The sequence below is a fragment of the Coenobita brevimanus genome, chromosome 44 (genome assembly GCF_032717465.1).
Source record: "Coenobita brevimanus isolate Jiangsu-jjx chromosome 44, ASM3271746v2, whole genome shotgun sequence".
NCBI lineage: Eukaryota > Metazoa > Arthropoda > Malacostraca > Decapoda > Coenobitidae > Coenobita > Coenobita brevimanus.
This window is the reverse complement of record NC_136997.1, coordinates 47709423-47726301: the sequence shown is the minus strand read 5'-3', so window position 1 is coordinate 47726301 and position 16879 is coordinate 47709423. Positions and strand designations below refer to the sequence as shown.

General features: G+C 40.5%; 1 protein-coding gene across 2 annotated transcripts; it reads left to right on the top strand.

The window, feature by feature from the left end:
- Nucleotides 1-12964, top strand: LOC145398184 (pyrimidodiazepine synthase-like). Of its 2 annotated transcripts, XM_080271136.1 has the most exons (7): nt 1-228; nt 2074-2201; nt 5094-5199; nt 5848-6070; nt 7431-7578; nt 9113-9216; nt 10482-12964. In XM_080271136.1, the coding sequence occupies exons 3-7, from the start codon at nt 5123-5125 to the stop codon at nt 10611-10613; spliced, it is 684 nt and encodes a 227-aa protein (XP_080127262.1). In that variant the 5' UTR covers nt 1-228; nt 2074-2201; nt 5094-5122; the 3' UTR covers nt 10614-12964. The 2 variants fall into 2 exon arrangements, with proteins under 2 accessions (XP_080127262.1, XP_080127261.1); XM_080271135.1 differs by lacking the exon at nt 2074-2201.
- The last annotated feature ends 3915 nt before the right edge of the window (nt 12965-16879 follow it).

The window sequence follows — 16879 nt, the reverse complement described above, 5'->3', positions numbered from 1 at the left end:
GCTGTTCAGGGATCAAGTGAGGACGACTGAAGGTGGATGGTATGGCGAGTGAGGGTGACAGGAGGAAATAGTGACTGAGTGAAGGTAGAACGTGCCACCAGTATTATAGAAAATGCACACCAAGGCCATCACAATTCACACCAGTCACTCAGTAGTGCGTGAAGGCTCTGATGAGGAGGAGTGGTGCCATAGCTCCGTGTGTCATGAGTACTCTTCATCTAGCTGCAGGTATGCCAAAGATTGACTCGTTTAGCATATGTCACACTGAATTCGTGATAATCGGTACAGAAAAAAATCATAATAAGTCCAGATTCATAGAACGGTATAGATATTTATGGAGCTATGTACAGTGTTAGTTGGATAAATGTCACAAGTTGTTTACCATACGGGCACAGCCATTCCCTATTTTCTGTTGAAATGAGCCTTTCACAGGTTAATTGTTATTTTTCCCGGATTACTTCAGTTAGTTTGTTCGGCTTAGCATGTCTCCATTAGTTTGTGAGTATTAATACCGTTGTAAAAATGGAGAAAGCTAGTTCTGTCAGGTTTCCAGGAAAATATAATGAGGATAGTCTTCAGTAGTAGACTGGATTTTAAAAGCAAGATGATACTGGGTAATAATTTACCATTCCCAGCCCACTTCATGGACAGCTGAGAAGTGTTAAGTGGTGAATATAAATTTTATTAAATCCATGTAATTATTACTGAAACATTCAAGGTTCATGGTGTGAGAGTGATGTGGGTTTTATATACTGTATGTATTGTACTCGCAGTCTGTATATCCAAAAAGCCAATAGATTGTGTTTTTCTCATGCTGTAGTTTTTTTTTTCTTTTTTTTTCATGAGAGTTTCAGTAAGCATTTGCATATATCTTTGCACTTAATCAAGTGTTGAAGCTTTCCATCATAAACAGGACATTTTATTAGAAGCTGACCTGAGCATGATTTTGTTTCATGTTGTATTGATGTATTAACCCCTTGTGGGTAGGCAGCTTATCAATTATACCATCGTGAGGGGCGGCATATTTTTGGAAAACTAAAGTATCAAGGAATATGTCTAAACATGCATAAATCGATGAAAATGGATGAAAAACGAAGGCAAGAGGTGTTACATATGTGGTAATTTATTTCTGCTGGCTGTGAGAGGAGGGGAGGAGTGTCAGCAGGCAGCATATCACCAGGCGTGCCTGGGGCGAGGCTAGCGAACTATTCACTCATTTTCTTCTTCACCACTGAACACAGTATTTATCATTTATGCGTTCTTTACACTTTTCATTGTCTTCAAAATCTTATGTATGTGTTTTCTATTTTGCTTGAACACTTATAACAATAAAACTTATGTACATATATTCTGTTTTACTTGAACAATTATAACACTACAACTTATACTGTATATGTATACTGTATTCTATTTTACTTGTTTCAAGGCTTGGGAGAGTAAAGGGCAGGACAGTAGGTGACAAGGATGCCGTATCATCCAATTTCACCAATAAATTAGGACAGAAAATGGCTGGACGTTATGTAACGTCGCCTGCCTCCTCACATGCGGACATTATGTAACGACGCCTGCCTCCTCACACATGGACATTACTTAATGTCACCCACCTCCTCACACATGGACGTTACGAACGGTAACTTCCCGCCTCCTCACACATGGACGTTACGTAACATCACCTGCCTGTTAGGGGTTAATTTGACCTACATTCCAGGTACTTTGGTGGCAGAACTCACATCAGGAAGGGCTGTGGTTTATATGATTTGAAGCCAGGAAGTAGCTAGAGGTTTTTCTATCATATAAAATGCTACAAGTGGAATAAGGCAGTTTTGTACTGGGTACTTTTAAATGTACTAACTTTGAACTCTGACGCTCATAATGGGGTGAACAGATATTGGCTCTTAATCATTTTATTGTCGTTGTTTAGTGGTAGGTGGTGGCGACCATCATCCACTCGCTTGATGTAGTGCTGCCTACTTCTTCTGTAGCCTGTATCATTCTTTTTCTGTGCCTGTCCTCCTCTCTTCCTATTTCTCCCATCTTTCCTGTCACTTCTTTTTGCTTTTCTTTCCTTTACAGGTGGCTTTACATTGAGTGACAAGCCTAATGGTTTCCTGTTAGCCAAGAAACCATTTACAGCGCTGGGTGGTAACCATATAACCAAACCATACGTGCTTCCTACGTGTCAGCAAGTGGGTTGGTGAAGGGTTAGTGTCCCTCCTCGTAAAACTACTAACTCAAAGTCAAATGGCCACCCCTTACGGGATTATGGCGTCTGGCAGTAGATAGACAGATAGTAGATAGACCAACCCTGAACTCTTACGCTCATAATGGGGTGAACAGATATTGGCTCTTAATCATTTTATTGTCGTTGTTTAGTGGTAGGTGGTGGCGACCATCATCCACTCACTTGATGTAGTGCTGCCTACTTCTTCCTTAGCCTTTATCATTCTTTTTCTGTGCCTGCCCTCCTCTCTTCCTATTTCTCCCATCTTTCCCGTCACTACTTAATGCTTTTCTTTCCGTTACAGGTGGCTTTACATTGAGTGACAACCCAAATGGTTTCCTGTAAGCCAAGAAACCATTTACAACACTGGGTGGTAACCATATAACCAAACCATACATGCTCCCTACGTGTCAAGTAGGTTGGTGGAGGGTTAGTGCCCCTCTCTGTAAAACAAATAACTCGGAGTCAAATGGCCACCCCGTGCGGGATTATGGCGTCTGGCAATAGATAGATAGTTTCAGGATGGATCAGATTATTATTATTATTACTGTACTTTTTTTATGCAAGGAAGAAGGAACCAAAGGCCAGGAGCCCGTAAACCGTTCGTTTTCGTTTTTAAAGGCTCCAACGTGCTTGCATGTGTCGGCCTTGGTCACCTAATGGCGGCTCTCCACGCTGCACGATCCATTGCAGCCTCCCTGTTCAGTCCCTTAACCCTAAGGTCATACTAAATGACCTCGTCCCATGTCTTTCTCGGTCTACCCCTCATAACCCCACCCCCAATATTAACACTTCTCACCTTCCTCACCCAATTATCATCCCCCATCCTCTCCACATGTCCAAACCACCTCAATCTACCTCTCCTCATCACAACACCAATACACTCCAGTCCCATCCCGCCTCTCAACTCTTCCATTGTAAACCCAGCCCCTCCAGGCCTTGGACGCAGGGACGCACTGCACATCCACCTAATCATTATCATTTCTGTACGTCTGAGCCGGCGAATATCTTCCTCCTTCACTGCCCAGGTCTCACTGCCATACAGCATTATACTCCTGACACATGCTGCATACAAAGACCCCTTAGCACGTAGGGAGAGCCCTCTCAGTGTCAGGAGAGGCAAGAGCTCCCTGAACTTCTTCCAGCCACTTCTCACCCTAGCCACAGAGCTAGCTCCAGCCCCACCTCCAGCACACAACATGCCTCCCAAATAACAAAACTCTTCCACACACTCAAGAGATTCACCAGCAAGTTCAATCCTTTCACGTCTGACAATCTCCACCTGCTCACCCCGGCACGCCGTACACATAAAATCAGCATTATCTCGCAGGCTACCTCTGATACCACTACATCTTTTATGCACCCATTTATCACACACACCGCACAAGATGGAATTACTTCCTACGCCCTTGTGGCAAACTGCACATGGCCACTCTCCCTCATCTTTGACAGTACCGCCACCAACCCTAGATATCATCACTTTTGTTTTATCTGCATTTACCCTTAAACCCTTTTGCCCCATACCATCTCTCCACTTCCTAAACCTTTCCTCCGCCTCCCTTTCATTCTCTGCAATCAACACCAAATCATCAGCATACAACAACTCCCACGGGAGTCCGTTTCTAAAGCCACGTGAAAGGGCTTCAAGTACCATGATAAACAACATGGGACTCAAGAGTGACCCCTGATGCACACCAACATTCACGGAAAACTCATCACTCAAATCTCCATTCACTCTTACCTGGGTGTGAGCACCCACATAGATGGCTATAACCACCCTAACCAGCCACTCCTCCAAGCCAAGCTTTCTCATTGCCCACTTCACCACCTCTCTAGGGACTCTGTCAAAGGCCTTTTCCAAATCAACAAAATCAAAATAAAGTTCCCTTCTCCTACCAATATATTTTTCCTGAAGCTGTCGAACAATGAATATGGCATCAGTGGTCCCCCTACCTGGCATGAACCCAAACTGCATCTCATCAATATTCACTCTTTCTCTAATCATACCTTCTAAAACTCTCTCCATTACCTTCATTATCTGATCTAAAAGCTTTATACCTCTATAATTTCCTCTTTCCAGGGCATCACCCTTTCCTTTATACACATTTACAATTACACTCTTCAGCCAATCATCTGGGACAACACACTCATAAATGATCCTATTTATCAGGTCAGTGACTAAACTCACCCCTATATCGCCTGAGGCCTTCAACATTTCGGCAGTCAACCCAGACACACCTGCTGCCTTCCCCACCCTCATCCTGCCTATTGCCTCACTCACAGTAGCAGTATCAATCAAAGGCCAAGGGCCAGACACTGGAGCTGCTGGCTGCAAGAAAAAAAAAAAACAATACCGGTACAAAAAAAAAAAGCCAAATTCAAGATTCGTTCATTTTGAGATGCCTGGACACACTGTTTGAAAGACTGGAGATCATAGGAAGTAGGAAATACAGAGGAAGACAGTTCCAGAGTTAACCTGTTGCATAAATGAAGGACTGGGAGTAACGGTTAACTCTTTCATTAGAGAGTTGGACAGAAAAAGGATAAGAGTTTGTTGCTAGACGGGTGCTTTGTCCCAGCCGTAGAGGTGGAGGGATGCAAGCAGACAGATCAGAGGAGCAGTGACCATTGAAGCAGTGATAGTAAAGAGATAAAGATGCAATATTGCAGCAAAGAGACAGAGCTATTATGTTGAGTTCCCCTCCTCGTAAAAAATTAACTCAAAGACAAACGACCACCCTGTACGGGATTATGGCGTCTGGCTAGGTAGATAGATAGACTTTAAGAGTTGTTTTATAAGAGGCTACAGTTAATGGCATAATACTGTATAGAGGCTTTGTTGCAATTACTGACATGCTTTTGATGTTTTCAGGGTCAAAATGCCCTCCGTACCAGTCAGGCATGATGCGCTGTTACAGTATGAAGTATTGCCCCTACGCTAAACGCACACTACTTATCCTCACTGCAAAGAATATAAAGTAAGTTGAGTGATGTATATTGTCGTATCCCAAGTACTGTAGGAGGCTCACTAGCACATCTTCCTTACCAGTTTATTTTTGCATATGTTGTGTTAATATTCTTGTCTGAGATATGAATACAAAGCTAATAGAAAGGTAATATTATCCTGTAAGGCATATGAATGTGCCATATGCAAAATAAATCACTAAGGAGGAAACGTTAGACAGTCTCCAGGCCAGTGAGAACACAGACCTTACTGTCATGCAGTCATCTTGTAGCCACTGTTCTCTGTCAAGGCCTTCATAGCATAGGCCACAGTTTTTTATTTAGCTTTGCTGCTTTCCACATTCTTTCACACAATTACTCTTTTCCATTTCACATAATTTCCTCTTTTGTCACTGCATGAAGGTATATAACTACTAAAACATTCTTCTTGAATTCAATTCTTTCCTCATCCACCAACACATCTCACTGAGTCTCTTTCAGTCTCAGCAGTCATCAGTTTACTGTACAGTAGCTACTTATGAATATTTACCCCTTCATTCCATGGTAAAATGACAAAAGCTTCCAACAGCTGCCTGAATGATATTTTCATTATTTGTTGTTGTAACTTAACTACAGTTGTTAAGGTATTTTAAATGTCAGCCACACATCTTTTTTCCATTCAGACATGACATTGTCAACATCAACCTGCAAAGCAAGCCTGAGTGGTTCCTGGAGAAGAACCCTCTAGGAAAAGTGCCTACGCTGGAGCTGGATGGCCGACTGATGTACGAATCACTGGTAACTTGTGACTACCTGGAAGAGGCATATCCAGACCCTCCACTGTACCCAAGAGATGCTTGGAGCAAGGGGCAGGACCGCATGTTGATTGAACTCTGGAACAGCAAAGTAAGATTAATACAGGATGTCCCAGGAAAGATGTGAGACACTTGAGGAGGTTACTTTTGGATTGACAGGACTTCTTTTTTTTGTTCTGTTCTTGTTGCATACAGATATTTTTTCTGTAGTTAATGGGATGCATAAGAAAGTGATGGAGGTAATGAATGTTACATCATTGTCCTCCATTTTGAATGATCTCCAAGCCTAAGCTGAAAAACTTATTGATATATTGTAGGAATAAAAAAAGAATTACTGTATTTGAATTAGCATAATGAAGAATAATACCTATTGACTCTACATTTGAAAACTGATATAATGTTGATAAGTGAAAATGAAGGGGAATTGCATGGCTTGGTGGATGAGTTTGGGAAGGTGTGTAAGAAATGGAATCTAAAGGTGAATGTAGGGAAGAGTAAAGTTATGGTCTTCGAGAGAAGTGAAGTCATTGAATGTATAGTGAGGTTGGATGAGAAGGAAATGGAAAATGTGAGTGCATTTAAGTACTTGGGTAGTGTTATGAGTAAGGATGGAAGTTTGGAGGGCAGCATACTTGAAAGGGTACAACAAGGAAGAAAGGTTGCTGATTCATTGAAAGCAATGATAAGAAACAGGGAAGTGAGCATGAAAGTAAAAAAGTCACTGCATAACAGTATTGTGATACCAATTCTGATGTGCAGAAGTGAATCTTGGGCCTTGTTGGAGGGACACAAGTCAAGAGTGAGAGCATTGGAAATGAGTTATTTGAGAGGATGTGGAGTTGCATGGAGAGACAGACTGACAAATGAGGAAGTGAAGGAGCATTGTGGTGTGGATGTGGATGTGATAGAAAGCATTAGGAGAAATACACTAAGGTGGTTTGGCCACATGGAGAGGATGGAGAGCGAGAGACTGATGAGCAAAGTGTATGTGAGTGAAGTGGTGGGGGGGAGAGGGAGGGGGAAGCCATTGATAAGATGAAGGGATGGAGTGGAAAGGTATAAGAGAGAGGGGGGGGTGTAAGCTGGGAGCAAGGCAGTGAAATGGCAGTGGACAGGGTGACATGGAGGTGATATGTTTGTGGCCACCCCCTGTGAGATTAAGGTGTCTGGCAAATATATAGTTAAGTCTATGTTTGAACCTCTTGAATGTGTGTATGTCCTCTGTAGTTTATTATTGTTGCATCAAGGCTGTTTTATTCAACATAGGAAAGGCCCTTTGTTTTGAAGGCATTCATTAAGGTTGTAGGTAGCCCTTCCAGTATGGAAAATCTCTTCTAATCTACATAAGTCATTCGAAAAGAATAATGAAAACAACGTTTTCTAGCACATCTGAATAATATTTCTACACCCCATCACTTCCTCATTTAATTTTTACTGCCTTTTATTCTCAGGTGGCATTCATCTTGAACAAAATAGTTACTGCAGGTGGTGATCGTGAGGTGTATAGCCAAATCATCACTAATATACCGGAAGGTCTGGAGTTGTTTGAGACTGAGCTGACCAAGAGGAATACAAAATACTTCGGAGGTGCTAGACCAGGTGAGCAAGATTTTGTGTGCTTTTCTGTCTGCCTGTCTACACAGTGAGACTGTATCTGTCTGTTGATCTGTCTGTGTCTCTTCTTTACCACAGTTTAAAGAATATTTCTGTTAAGATTAAAGGAACAAGATTTATAAAAAGATAATATCTGATTGGAAATTAAGAAAAAGTAATTTGAAGAAATGATGACGGGGAGCATTATTTGCCCACAGCCTTTCTTTTGTTTTTCAGTTGGCCAGATGCTGGTGTGTTTCTCATTCCATCAGTTTTGTTCTGGCTTTTTTGACCCTACCTCACTTTGTCTGAGAGTGGAAAAAAAACTTTTTGGATGATGATGATGATGATGATACATTGGCTTTAAATAGAAAGTGTTTGTAATAAGTCATAATTACCATGCTTTTATTTCCCAGTAAGTTCGCTATCCACTCACTCGACGTAGTGCAGCTTTCGGGTATCTGCCCTTTCCTCTTTTACTTCCTTCATTCCTTCCCTCCTCTTCTGACTTTATTTCCTTCATTCTCCCCCCCTCTTCCTGCCTGAGGGTGACTTTACATTCCCTCTCCTTTCTTTCATTCCTTCTGTCTTTTCTCTTCCTTCTGCCTGTGGGTGACTCTGCACTGAGTGACAAGCCAAAATGTACAGGAAACCATTTACAATGTTGGGTGGTAACCATATGACCAAAGTATGGCACCTGGTGGTTTAGTGGGTAATTACAGCACTCCAGTTGGATTGAGCCAGTGCAGATTTATATCCAAGGGGTGGTTGGAGTTTAGTGCTCATGTAATGCCACTCAGGGATGAGTGAAACTGATCACTCTCATCTTAAATGTCAGGACTAACTTGCCTAGCCCTGGGCTTCTATGCTCCTCATGGGGCAACACAGGATTGGATGATTAAAACAGAAAATGATGATGATGATACAAGTTAAGTATTTTGCTAGTTTGTCATGTACGGCACTGGCAAGACAGATGATAATCACCACATTAGCACTATGCCTCATGTACTCCTTGGGCAGGAATATTTAGAGAATAACTATTGATTTCTTTTATTTCGAGAATCAGGGGATTAAAGAAGTGTCGTTCCCAGACATAACTTTGTGCTTAAACCATTGAAGCTTTTGAGGTAAGCAGTGTTAATCCTCATGCACTAAAGCTGCCAGCTGGCTTTGATTTTTAGTGGTTGCTCTCAGAAAATCGTATAAAAAATATATACGTTGCAGGCTAAATGAGATTAAGGAGTCTAGATATTTTCCAGAAATTTGTTGTTGCAGACTAATTGGATAAAAGAGTTCTGTTGATGCTCATTCAGGTTTTCTGCTCACGTGGAAGCTTGAGTACATGATCTAAAACAAGAATTTTCTTTTGCAGGCTAATTATGGTAAAGGACTCAGATCTTAGCTCATTTGCTGGTGTTCTGTTCATGGGGATGCTTCACTGTATGATCTCATCCGAAGTTTTACTGTTGCAGGCTAAGATACATCTCAAATTGTAATCGCAGGCATTCAAATACTGTACAATTATGTCTTCTATTCCCAGGGATGCTTGACTACATGATCTGGCCTTGGGGTGAGCGGATTCCTGTGCTTCTGCTGCTTTGGGGAGATGAGACGGCGATATCCAAGCGACAGTTCCCAAAATTGGTGTGTATGCTTTTTTGTAGACTGCTGTGACACTTTTCTTGTTAGCTCAGGCTGCTGTGACTCTCTGTTGTCAGTAAAAGTGTCTGGTGTCCCCTGGATTGAGATACTAGGAAAGATGTAACTATGAGTGGGTTAATGGTGACAGTATTAACACTCCCAGTCTCCTGCAACTCCCTCTTCCTTGAATAAACTAGTTTGGCGTAATCAGGAGTTGATGCTTTACTTGGGAAATGTGACTGTGAGGGGATGAATGTAGTTGCCATCACCACTTAACCTTTATTATTGAGTATACAAGGATCCAGCATTTTAATTAAAACTAAACTGGGAGTACGAAAGTGTGGACAAGGTGCCAGGCTATGTTGATAATTCTGAAACATGTGATATACCGGTGTCTATCTATAGTCAGATGCCTTGTCCCATTAGAGGTAGCCACAAACAGATTACCTCCATGCCATCCTGTCCTCTGCAATATGGCTGCCTGCTCTCAGTTCATACTCCCATCTCTTGTATATCTTTGCACCCAGTGTCATGAGGATAGAATATACTGTATTTGCCCACATTGTATCACTGTTAACTATACTCTGTTTTGTGGGATGAAGGGTGATTACATCTAACAGTTACGGGTGTTCCATAAATGACTCAAAATATGGGGACTTGTTTACACTTCAATTTTAGTAATTCTGTATAGCTGACAGTTTTTTCAGTCACTGTCAGATGGCCACACCCAATAGTTAAACCCAGTTAACTGTGTAGTTTTCTTATTGATGTACATGAATGCATTGTAGCTAGTTTTGGTTAGATCATTGACTAAGGCATTGCTCTTTTTCACTCTCATACAGGATTCATATTCAGATTATGCACTGGAACTAAATTGCTCTGTTCACTTTAACTAGGCATGAAATTACCATCTTTCCATTTTGAATTTTGAGCTGTAACAAGACATTAACACCACAGTGTGGCATCAGTCATGAAGAAATTCAGTGGGAAGAGTGTTGAGCTTTAGTATTGTTCTATTCTACTGTTGAGGTAGCTGCAAAAGGACAAAAATTTCTACCCAGTTAAAATGAGTGAATTATATTTTGAGTAACGTCGTGGCATATCTTCTTTGTCCAATCTTGTATAGTTTTCATGTTGTATAATATATACATTTTAACTTTTTATTAGATCATTAAATATCTTTTTTCATTGTCAGAGTTTCCCTATTCATACACATGTACTACTATTTGTTTAATTAACAAATGTACTCATTGTTCGTTCTTGTTCAGTTTTCATGGATGGAGTGCATGAAAGAGGACCCAGCTGTTAAGGCACTGTACATCAACCCAAAAACCTACGTGAAGTATTATCAAGATCGTCCAAATGGCCTTTTCCAATTTGACATGGAGCAAGTACCTTAAGGGAATCACATTGCTGTGTCTTCCTTCACTCCTATCATTTTGTTTCTGTGTCTGCCATCTTCTCTTCCTGCTTCTCCCTTTCTTTCCTACCACTTTTTATTACTCTTCTTTCCACTTCAAGTAGCTCTACACTGAGTGACAAGCCTAATGTTTTCCTTCAGTCCAGAAAACCATTTACAGTGCTGAGTGGTAACCATATACCCAGATAACTGTGTGATGTGGAGCTTGCTGTGGTGCCTATGTTAACTGGATGGAGAGATGCAAATGTGGCATCCATTCAGGAACCAAACCTTTACAGTGTTCTCTGCACTGTGCTATTTTGGGGCACTGCCACCAGCAAGGGAACATCAGTTCAGTGCAAGGGATAACCCCTCAAGAGGCAGTTGCTTGCCTGTGGTTGATGGTTTGGCCCGGCCAGACAGACTGGGGTTGATTAACAGCAACAACAACAAAAGCTCACAGCAGAAGGCCAGCTTTATAATGTAAATCTCATGCAAGTTAATCCAAAATCATGAAGTGGAATTCTCAAATGTATTGTAGAGGAAATATCGTAGGGCATTTGCATAAGCTTACAACAGGCAGCCAGATCTCTATTGTAAATCCCAAACACCCACCTCAAGTTGATTCAGAATTGTTAAGTGGCATTCCCCAATATGATATGAATGAAGTACCATAAGGCAATCATAAAAACCCAAGGTGGAAGACCGACTTTGTTATAGACAGTTCAGTTGCAAACAAGAAAATTGCTCCACTTTTTAGTTCAAACAATTATGAAACTTCACAGTATTCTAAAAAGTTTGCTGTACTCAGAAGGTTGCATTACTGGTTTGAAAAGATCATTGTTCATTGTCCCCTTGATGATTAAAATGAAGTGCATTGATATATATGTCTGCAACTGTATATCCCAAACACCTTCCTCATGCTAATTCAAGATCATGCAGATGACATTCCCAAATATGTTATGGCAGGAGTACCTCAGAGCAGTTGCATAGGTTCCTGGATGAAGACAATGTTTGTAGTGTGTAGTACGATAACGCTCATATTCTGTATCACATAGGCTTTGTAGCAAGTCTTCCTCCACTATTTGTCTGGCATATTATACCACAATATTCTCGTGTATGCTGCATGTACATTCATTTTACCTCTAATGCACTCTACCACAATACTGTTTGCCTGTCACATGGGTGGCAGTTGGTTAACTTCTGAAAGTTGTCACAGTGCAATTAGATCCATTATAGCATAGGATGTGGACCACAGCACAGATGTGTGTCCAATAATGTGATGTGATGGTGTGGGGTGATTGGTCTGTGTGATGGGTGAGGGTTGATTGTGTAGGGTAATGGTGTAAGGTGATGATGTGGTCTACCTCCACACTTCTTGTTTGTTACAGTACAGTGTGCTTTTAATTGTGCTTAATACTGTGTGGCACATGTAAGGCCACTTTGAGGTAGTTAGAGCAGGCTTGGGAGGTCATTAAGGGTGACTGGTGAAGGTGTTGCCTGTAAGCCATTGTCCTATAAACTTTGTGGATTTCCTGGACACTGTTCCTGATGTCTACTAGTTAGAAGTGTCATAGGTTAGCCAACTGTATTGTTTTGATATTTTTATAGTCTGCATCAGTAAAAGTACAAGAGGATATTGAAGTGTAATGTGCAGATTAAATTGCTAAGAATGTCACTCTCATCTTAAATGTCAGAACCAATTTGCCTAGCCCTGGGCTTCTTCACTCCTCATGGGACAAGACAGGATTAGATGATGATCATGAAATGTTGTGAAATCTTCCTACACTTAAAATACAACTATAAGTCCTTATTAAAATCACACTTTACTTTCTCATTTGCCTGTTTGAATGCCTTAGATACCATGAAAGCTGATTTTCCAGTTTCCCCCCAGCATTACCAGATGTATTGAAATAATTGTTATACAGTAATTTTTCACTTAATTGTGTGTATGTAAAAACCACCATGTTAAAGGAGTATCTTATTGAGTGAGAGATGTGTTTCAGCAAGAAAGTTTCTCAGGCAATAAAAAGCATGTTCAAGGCAGTAAATTTTGCCAAATCAGTTATTTTCATAGTGAAAGTGATGACAGTTTTCTCTAATAATGATGATAGTGTCAGTATTAACAGCTCTACATTGTGTTTCATTCCCACATTCAGTGTTAGTAGCAAACATGGCTATTTATCCATATCAAATGTTAATCTGTATAGAAGATGGTTGGTAATATATGTTACTAGCTATGAAGAAATGTTGAAATAATGTATGGATGTATTATGATAGTATTCTTGTATTAAATAACAGGTACTGTAACGGCCTAAAAGGAGACACAAATCTGTGTCAGGGATGGTCAGACTAATTAAAGTGTCATTCTTGTAAGTGGCCTTTTATTTATTTATTTTTCTTTTTATTTTATTTTTTTTTTTAGCTATTACTTCCTCATAAAATCATAGAAAACTGTTTGTTGACCATTAAATAATATGATATATAATTCAATTTTTGGTAACCAGATAATTTCAGTTTTGGGGGGATGTCTTGAACTGAATAGGCAAATGTAGGCTATATTAACCATGCTGATTTCAGAAAGCCCTCCCCAGATAAAAAATATTGGATGATCTTAGTTGGAAAGGAAAGAAGTGTCACCTTTAGATTCCGTTTCTTACACACACTCCCAAACTCATCCACCAAGCCTTGCAGCTCTCCTTCCTCTTCACTTAACAACAAAGTATCATCTGCAAACAACAGTACAGGGAGTTTCCACACCCTGCCCTCTCTCACTAGGGCCACTTCAGCATCCACTGCCCTACCATGTATCTCTTTTATAACTCCATCCATATACAGATTGAACACATGGAGACACATCCCTGTTTCAACCCAACGTTCAGAGAGAAAAATTCACTCTGTTCACTGTCTACATGCATTGCAGCCTTAGCACCCTCATACATACTCTTCACAGCATTCAAGAACTTCCCGTTTCTTCCATATATTCTTAATACTTCCTACAATCCATCTCTATCCACCCTGTCATATGCTTTCTCCAAATCCATGAAGGCCACTTACAATTGCTTTCCCTTCTCTAGAAACTTTTTCAATAACGACCTAAGAATGAATATCTGATCTACAGTACCTCTTCCCATCCTAAAACCTCCCTGTTCTTCTCCAGCTAATTACTCTACTATTTCCCTAACTCTGTCGATAAGTATCCTATACCATATAGTTTTCCTGTTACACTAAGAAGACAAATGCCATGTCATTTTAAAAAGTACTTCTTGAATAAAATTGTCTAGTTATTGCAGAGTTAAAAGAAAAAGAGATGTTTGCAGACTAAAGTAGAGGTAGTTAAATATACATACATACATGCATACATAAATAACAGACATATATAAAAACTTATACCGTGTTTCCTTCAAAAGAGTTACCATATTGATATTGACCATGGTGCAGGTGGTTATTTTATGGACTGGAAGCTAAACAAAATGCAAGAACCAGCTAAGTACATTTCAGTAGTTGGTGGAAGCTGTTGGGAAAAAGAAGAAAAGTTATGATGTGTAGTAAGATTTGTAAAGCAATGAGAGTTGCAGCTTGGACTCCACTTTCTTATGGCTGAGTTTCCTGCCCAAGAGAGATGATTGTCAGGCTAGTTGCCAAGCTTGTAACAACAATTCACACTCTTTGTAGTCCCTCCCATGGTCAAAAGTGGTCATCCAACAGTTTTGCAGCGCCAGGAGAAAATGACAATGGAAATCAGCTAAAAGGTAGGTAGTAAGGCAGAAGATGAAACTTTTGAATTTGAGAAAATGAGGTACAGAAGTTGATGAGGTTAGGGAACTGACATGGGAATGACTTGGTTGAATTTTGTATGGAAGGACACATGACAAGGGTTTGGTTCCCCTGTTTTGATTTGCTGGTTGACAGATTGACTGTAGCAGATATATGTAAAATGAATCTATAAGAAAAAGACCAAAAAGGTAAGTGAAGAGGTGTGGATCCAAGGGGCTTGTATGATGTGTGAATGATTGTATGGCTCATTTTGCATGTTGGTAATAGCTTTTGTATTTCCATAGTTTCTCTCTCTTTTCTCACTCCATTTATAAGTAGAAAAAAAAAAGTAATGACATAAAAAGAAAGATATGGATAGGCCGTATCTCTCAAAGAACTGGTAATCAACAGAAGGACAGTCATAAGAATATTGAATTGGCAACTCAAAGATGGAGTGAGAGGGAAAATCTCACAGAAAGAAAAACAAATAAAAATTGCAAAGATGTAGATAGGCTAAAGCGATGAAAGATGAGACCTCCATCCTGCAGTGGTCTCAGGGTGACTACTGTGATATGTCTTTGAATGAGTAAACATTATGCCTTCAATGACTAACTTATTAACGCCAAGGTGAGGCATATACCATGAGGCACTTAAGTGCAATGTTCATCTCTCTACTTTATTCCTTTGAGCCCGTGGTGAGTTAATACCCACTGTCCTGGGAAGCAAGGTCTCTGCATCTTCCTGACTATCACAGGTACCCACTAAGGGTGTTACCTGAGGTGCTGTACTTATTTACCAACCCACAAAGGGTGGATGGACATGAGTGATGTCAGCTGTTCACATCAGGATTTGAACCCTACTGCCATTGGGCTGACGGTCTTGTAGCTAGCAATGTTAGCCACTTGTTTACAGCAGGTGAGGTTCTACTGCATTCTGTTCCAGCATTATGTAGAATAGAATGCCAGTGTTTCGATCATGTGAGTGTTAATAGTGACGATAGCCTATGATCACCTTCTGGCTCCTATGAGCTAGAAATAGTTGTGGGGGTCCTCAGGCACAGCATATTGTGAGAGTTCCTGGGCCGAGCACTGATGATGTGAAGCTAAAGGCTAGGGGTATTTGGGTATGTGGAGGCCCCAGGCCTACAACCCCCATAGCTCCCCTTGAATCTGGCCCTGCCTATGACTTACTGTTAGCTAAAAGGTAAATATCATCAATTACTGTTGGAATACAATGCTGGAGCTGCTCCTAGTAAGCAAGTTCATGGAGACAGTACAGTAGTTGTCTCAGTCTTTACAATAGTACATCCAGATCCTCAGCCATACTGCTGGGTGAACAGACGCAAGGGCGAAGTAAAATGCATAACCCTATAATAATAACACACAACTAACTCTCATCCCTTTTCTGTCCAACTCTATAATGCATGCAAGAGTTAACTGTTATTCCCAGTCCTTTATGTATGCAACAGATCAACTATGGAACTATCTTCCTTTGTCTGTATATCCTACTGTCTATGCTCTCTCTTTCAAATGCTGTGTCAGGCATCTCGAAATTAAGGATCTTGAATTTGGCTCTCTGTTATCTTGTTTTTGTTTTTTCTTAGAAGGAACAGTTTGCAGACTCCTGGTCTTCGGTTCCTTCTTTCTTGTATAAAAAACGAACATGTGAAAATATTGCTATAAGCCCTTGAACCTGGTGTCATCTCAAATGGTTGTTTTTGCTACTTCCAGACGATTTTATTTAACTTTAGTAAGGTCTATTGTTTCGTAAGGATTCACGAAAGCGAAATAGTCTGTACTAGTTTGCTAAAGCTGAAAGAAATCGTCAGGACTTCCGATATAACACATTTTGCGCTACTTTTGCATTTAATTTTGGCGCCAATTTTGACCCACCAAAGTAGTGAGAATCTAGAAATTAAAAATAAATGATACTTTAGATCCTTTAACACATTTTATACCAATTTTTCGGAGGGCTTTTATACCTGATAACTCTAGCAATTTTTCATACTAAATTTAGCAATATTTCTCAATTGGTGTTTGGCAAATCGGCAACGCCTGGGCCGCTGGGCGTCCCTTTATACCATTAAAGGGAAAGGTGTCCATATCTTGGTCCATCCATCTTTATTTCTCCAGCTGCTCATCCATTTCTTGGCCAGGTTGGTGAAATTGCTGTTTTAGAGTATCTGAGACTGACATAATAGTACAGGGAGTAAGTGGCTGTGTGGAGGGGATAAAATCTGGTATTCAGGAAACTCCCGGGCCATCTTTGTTTCTTGTCATCGTATTTTTAGCCAGGTTAGTGGACAGAAATGAGCGAGAATGCCTCAAGGTAAAATGCATGCGTAGTAGAGAGAGCGCAGTTAATTTAAAAGGCAGCATAGCAGTTAAATATGATGTTGCAGTAGATACGTTTGTGTACTGATTAACTCTCCCAGCCTGGATAAGCACACCACTGCAAAGTATTGATGATTCAATTAGTGCAAGCCATTTTTGTATGTATGTGTGTGAAGCA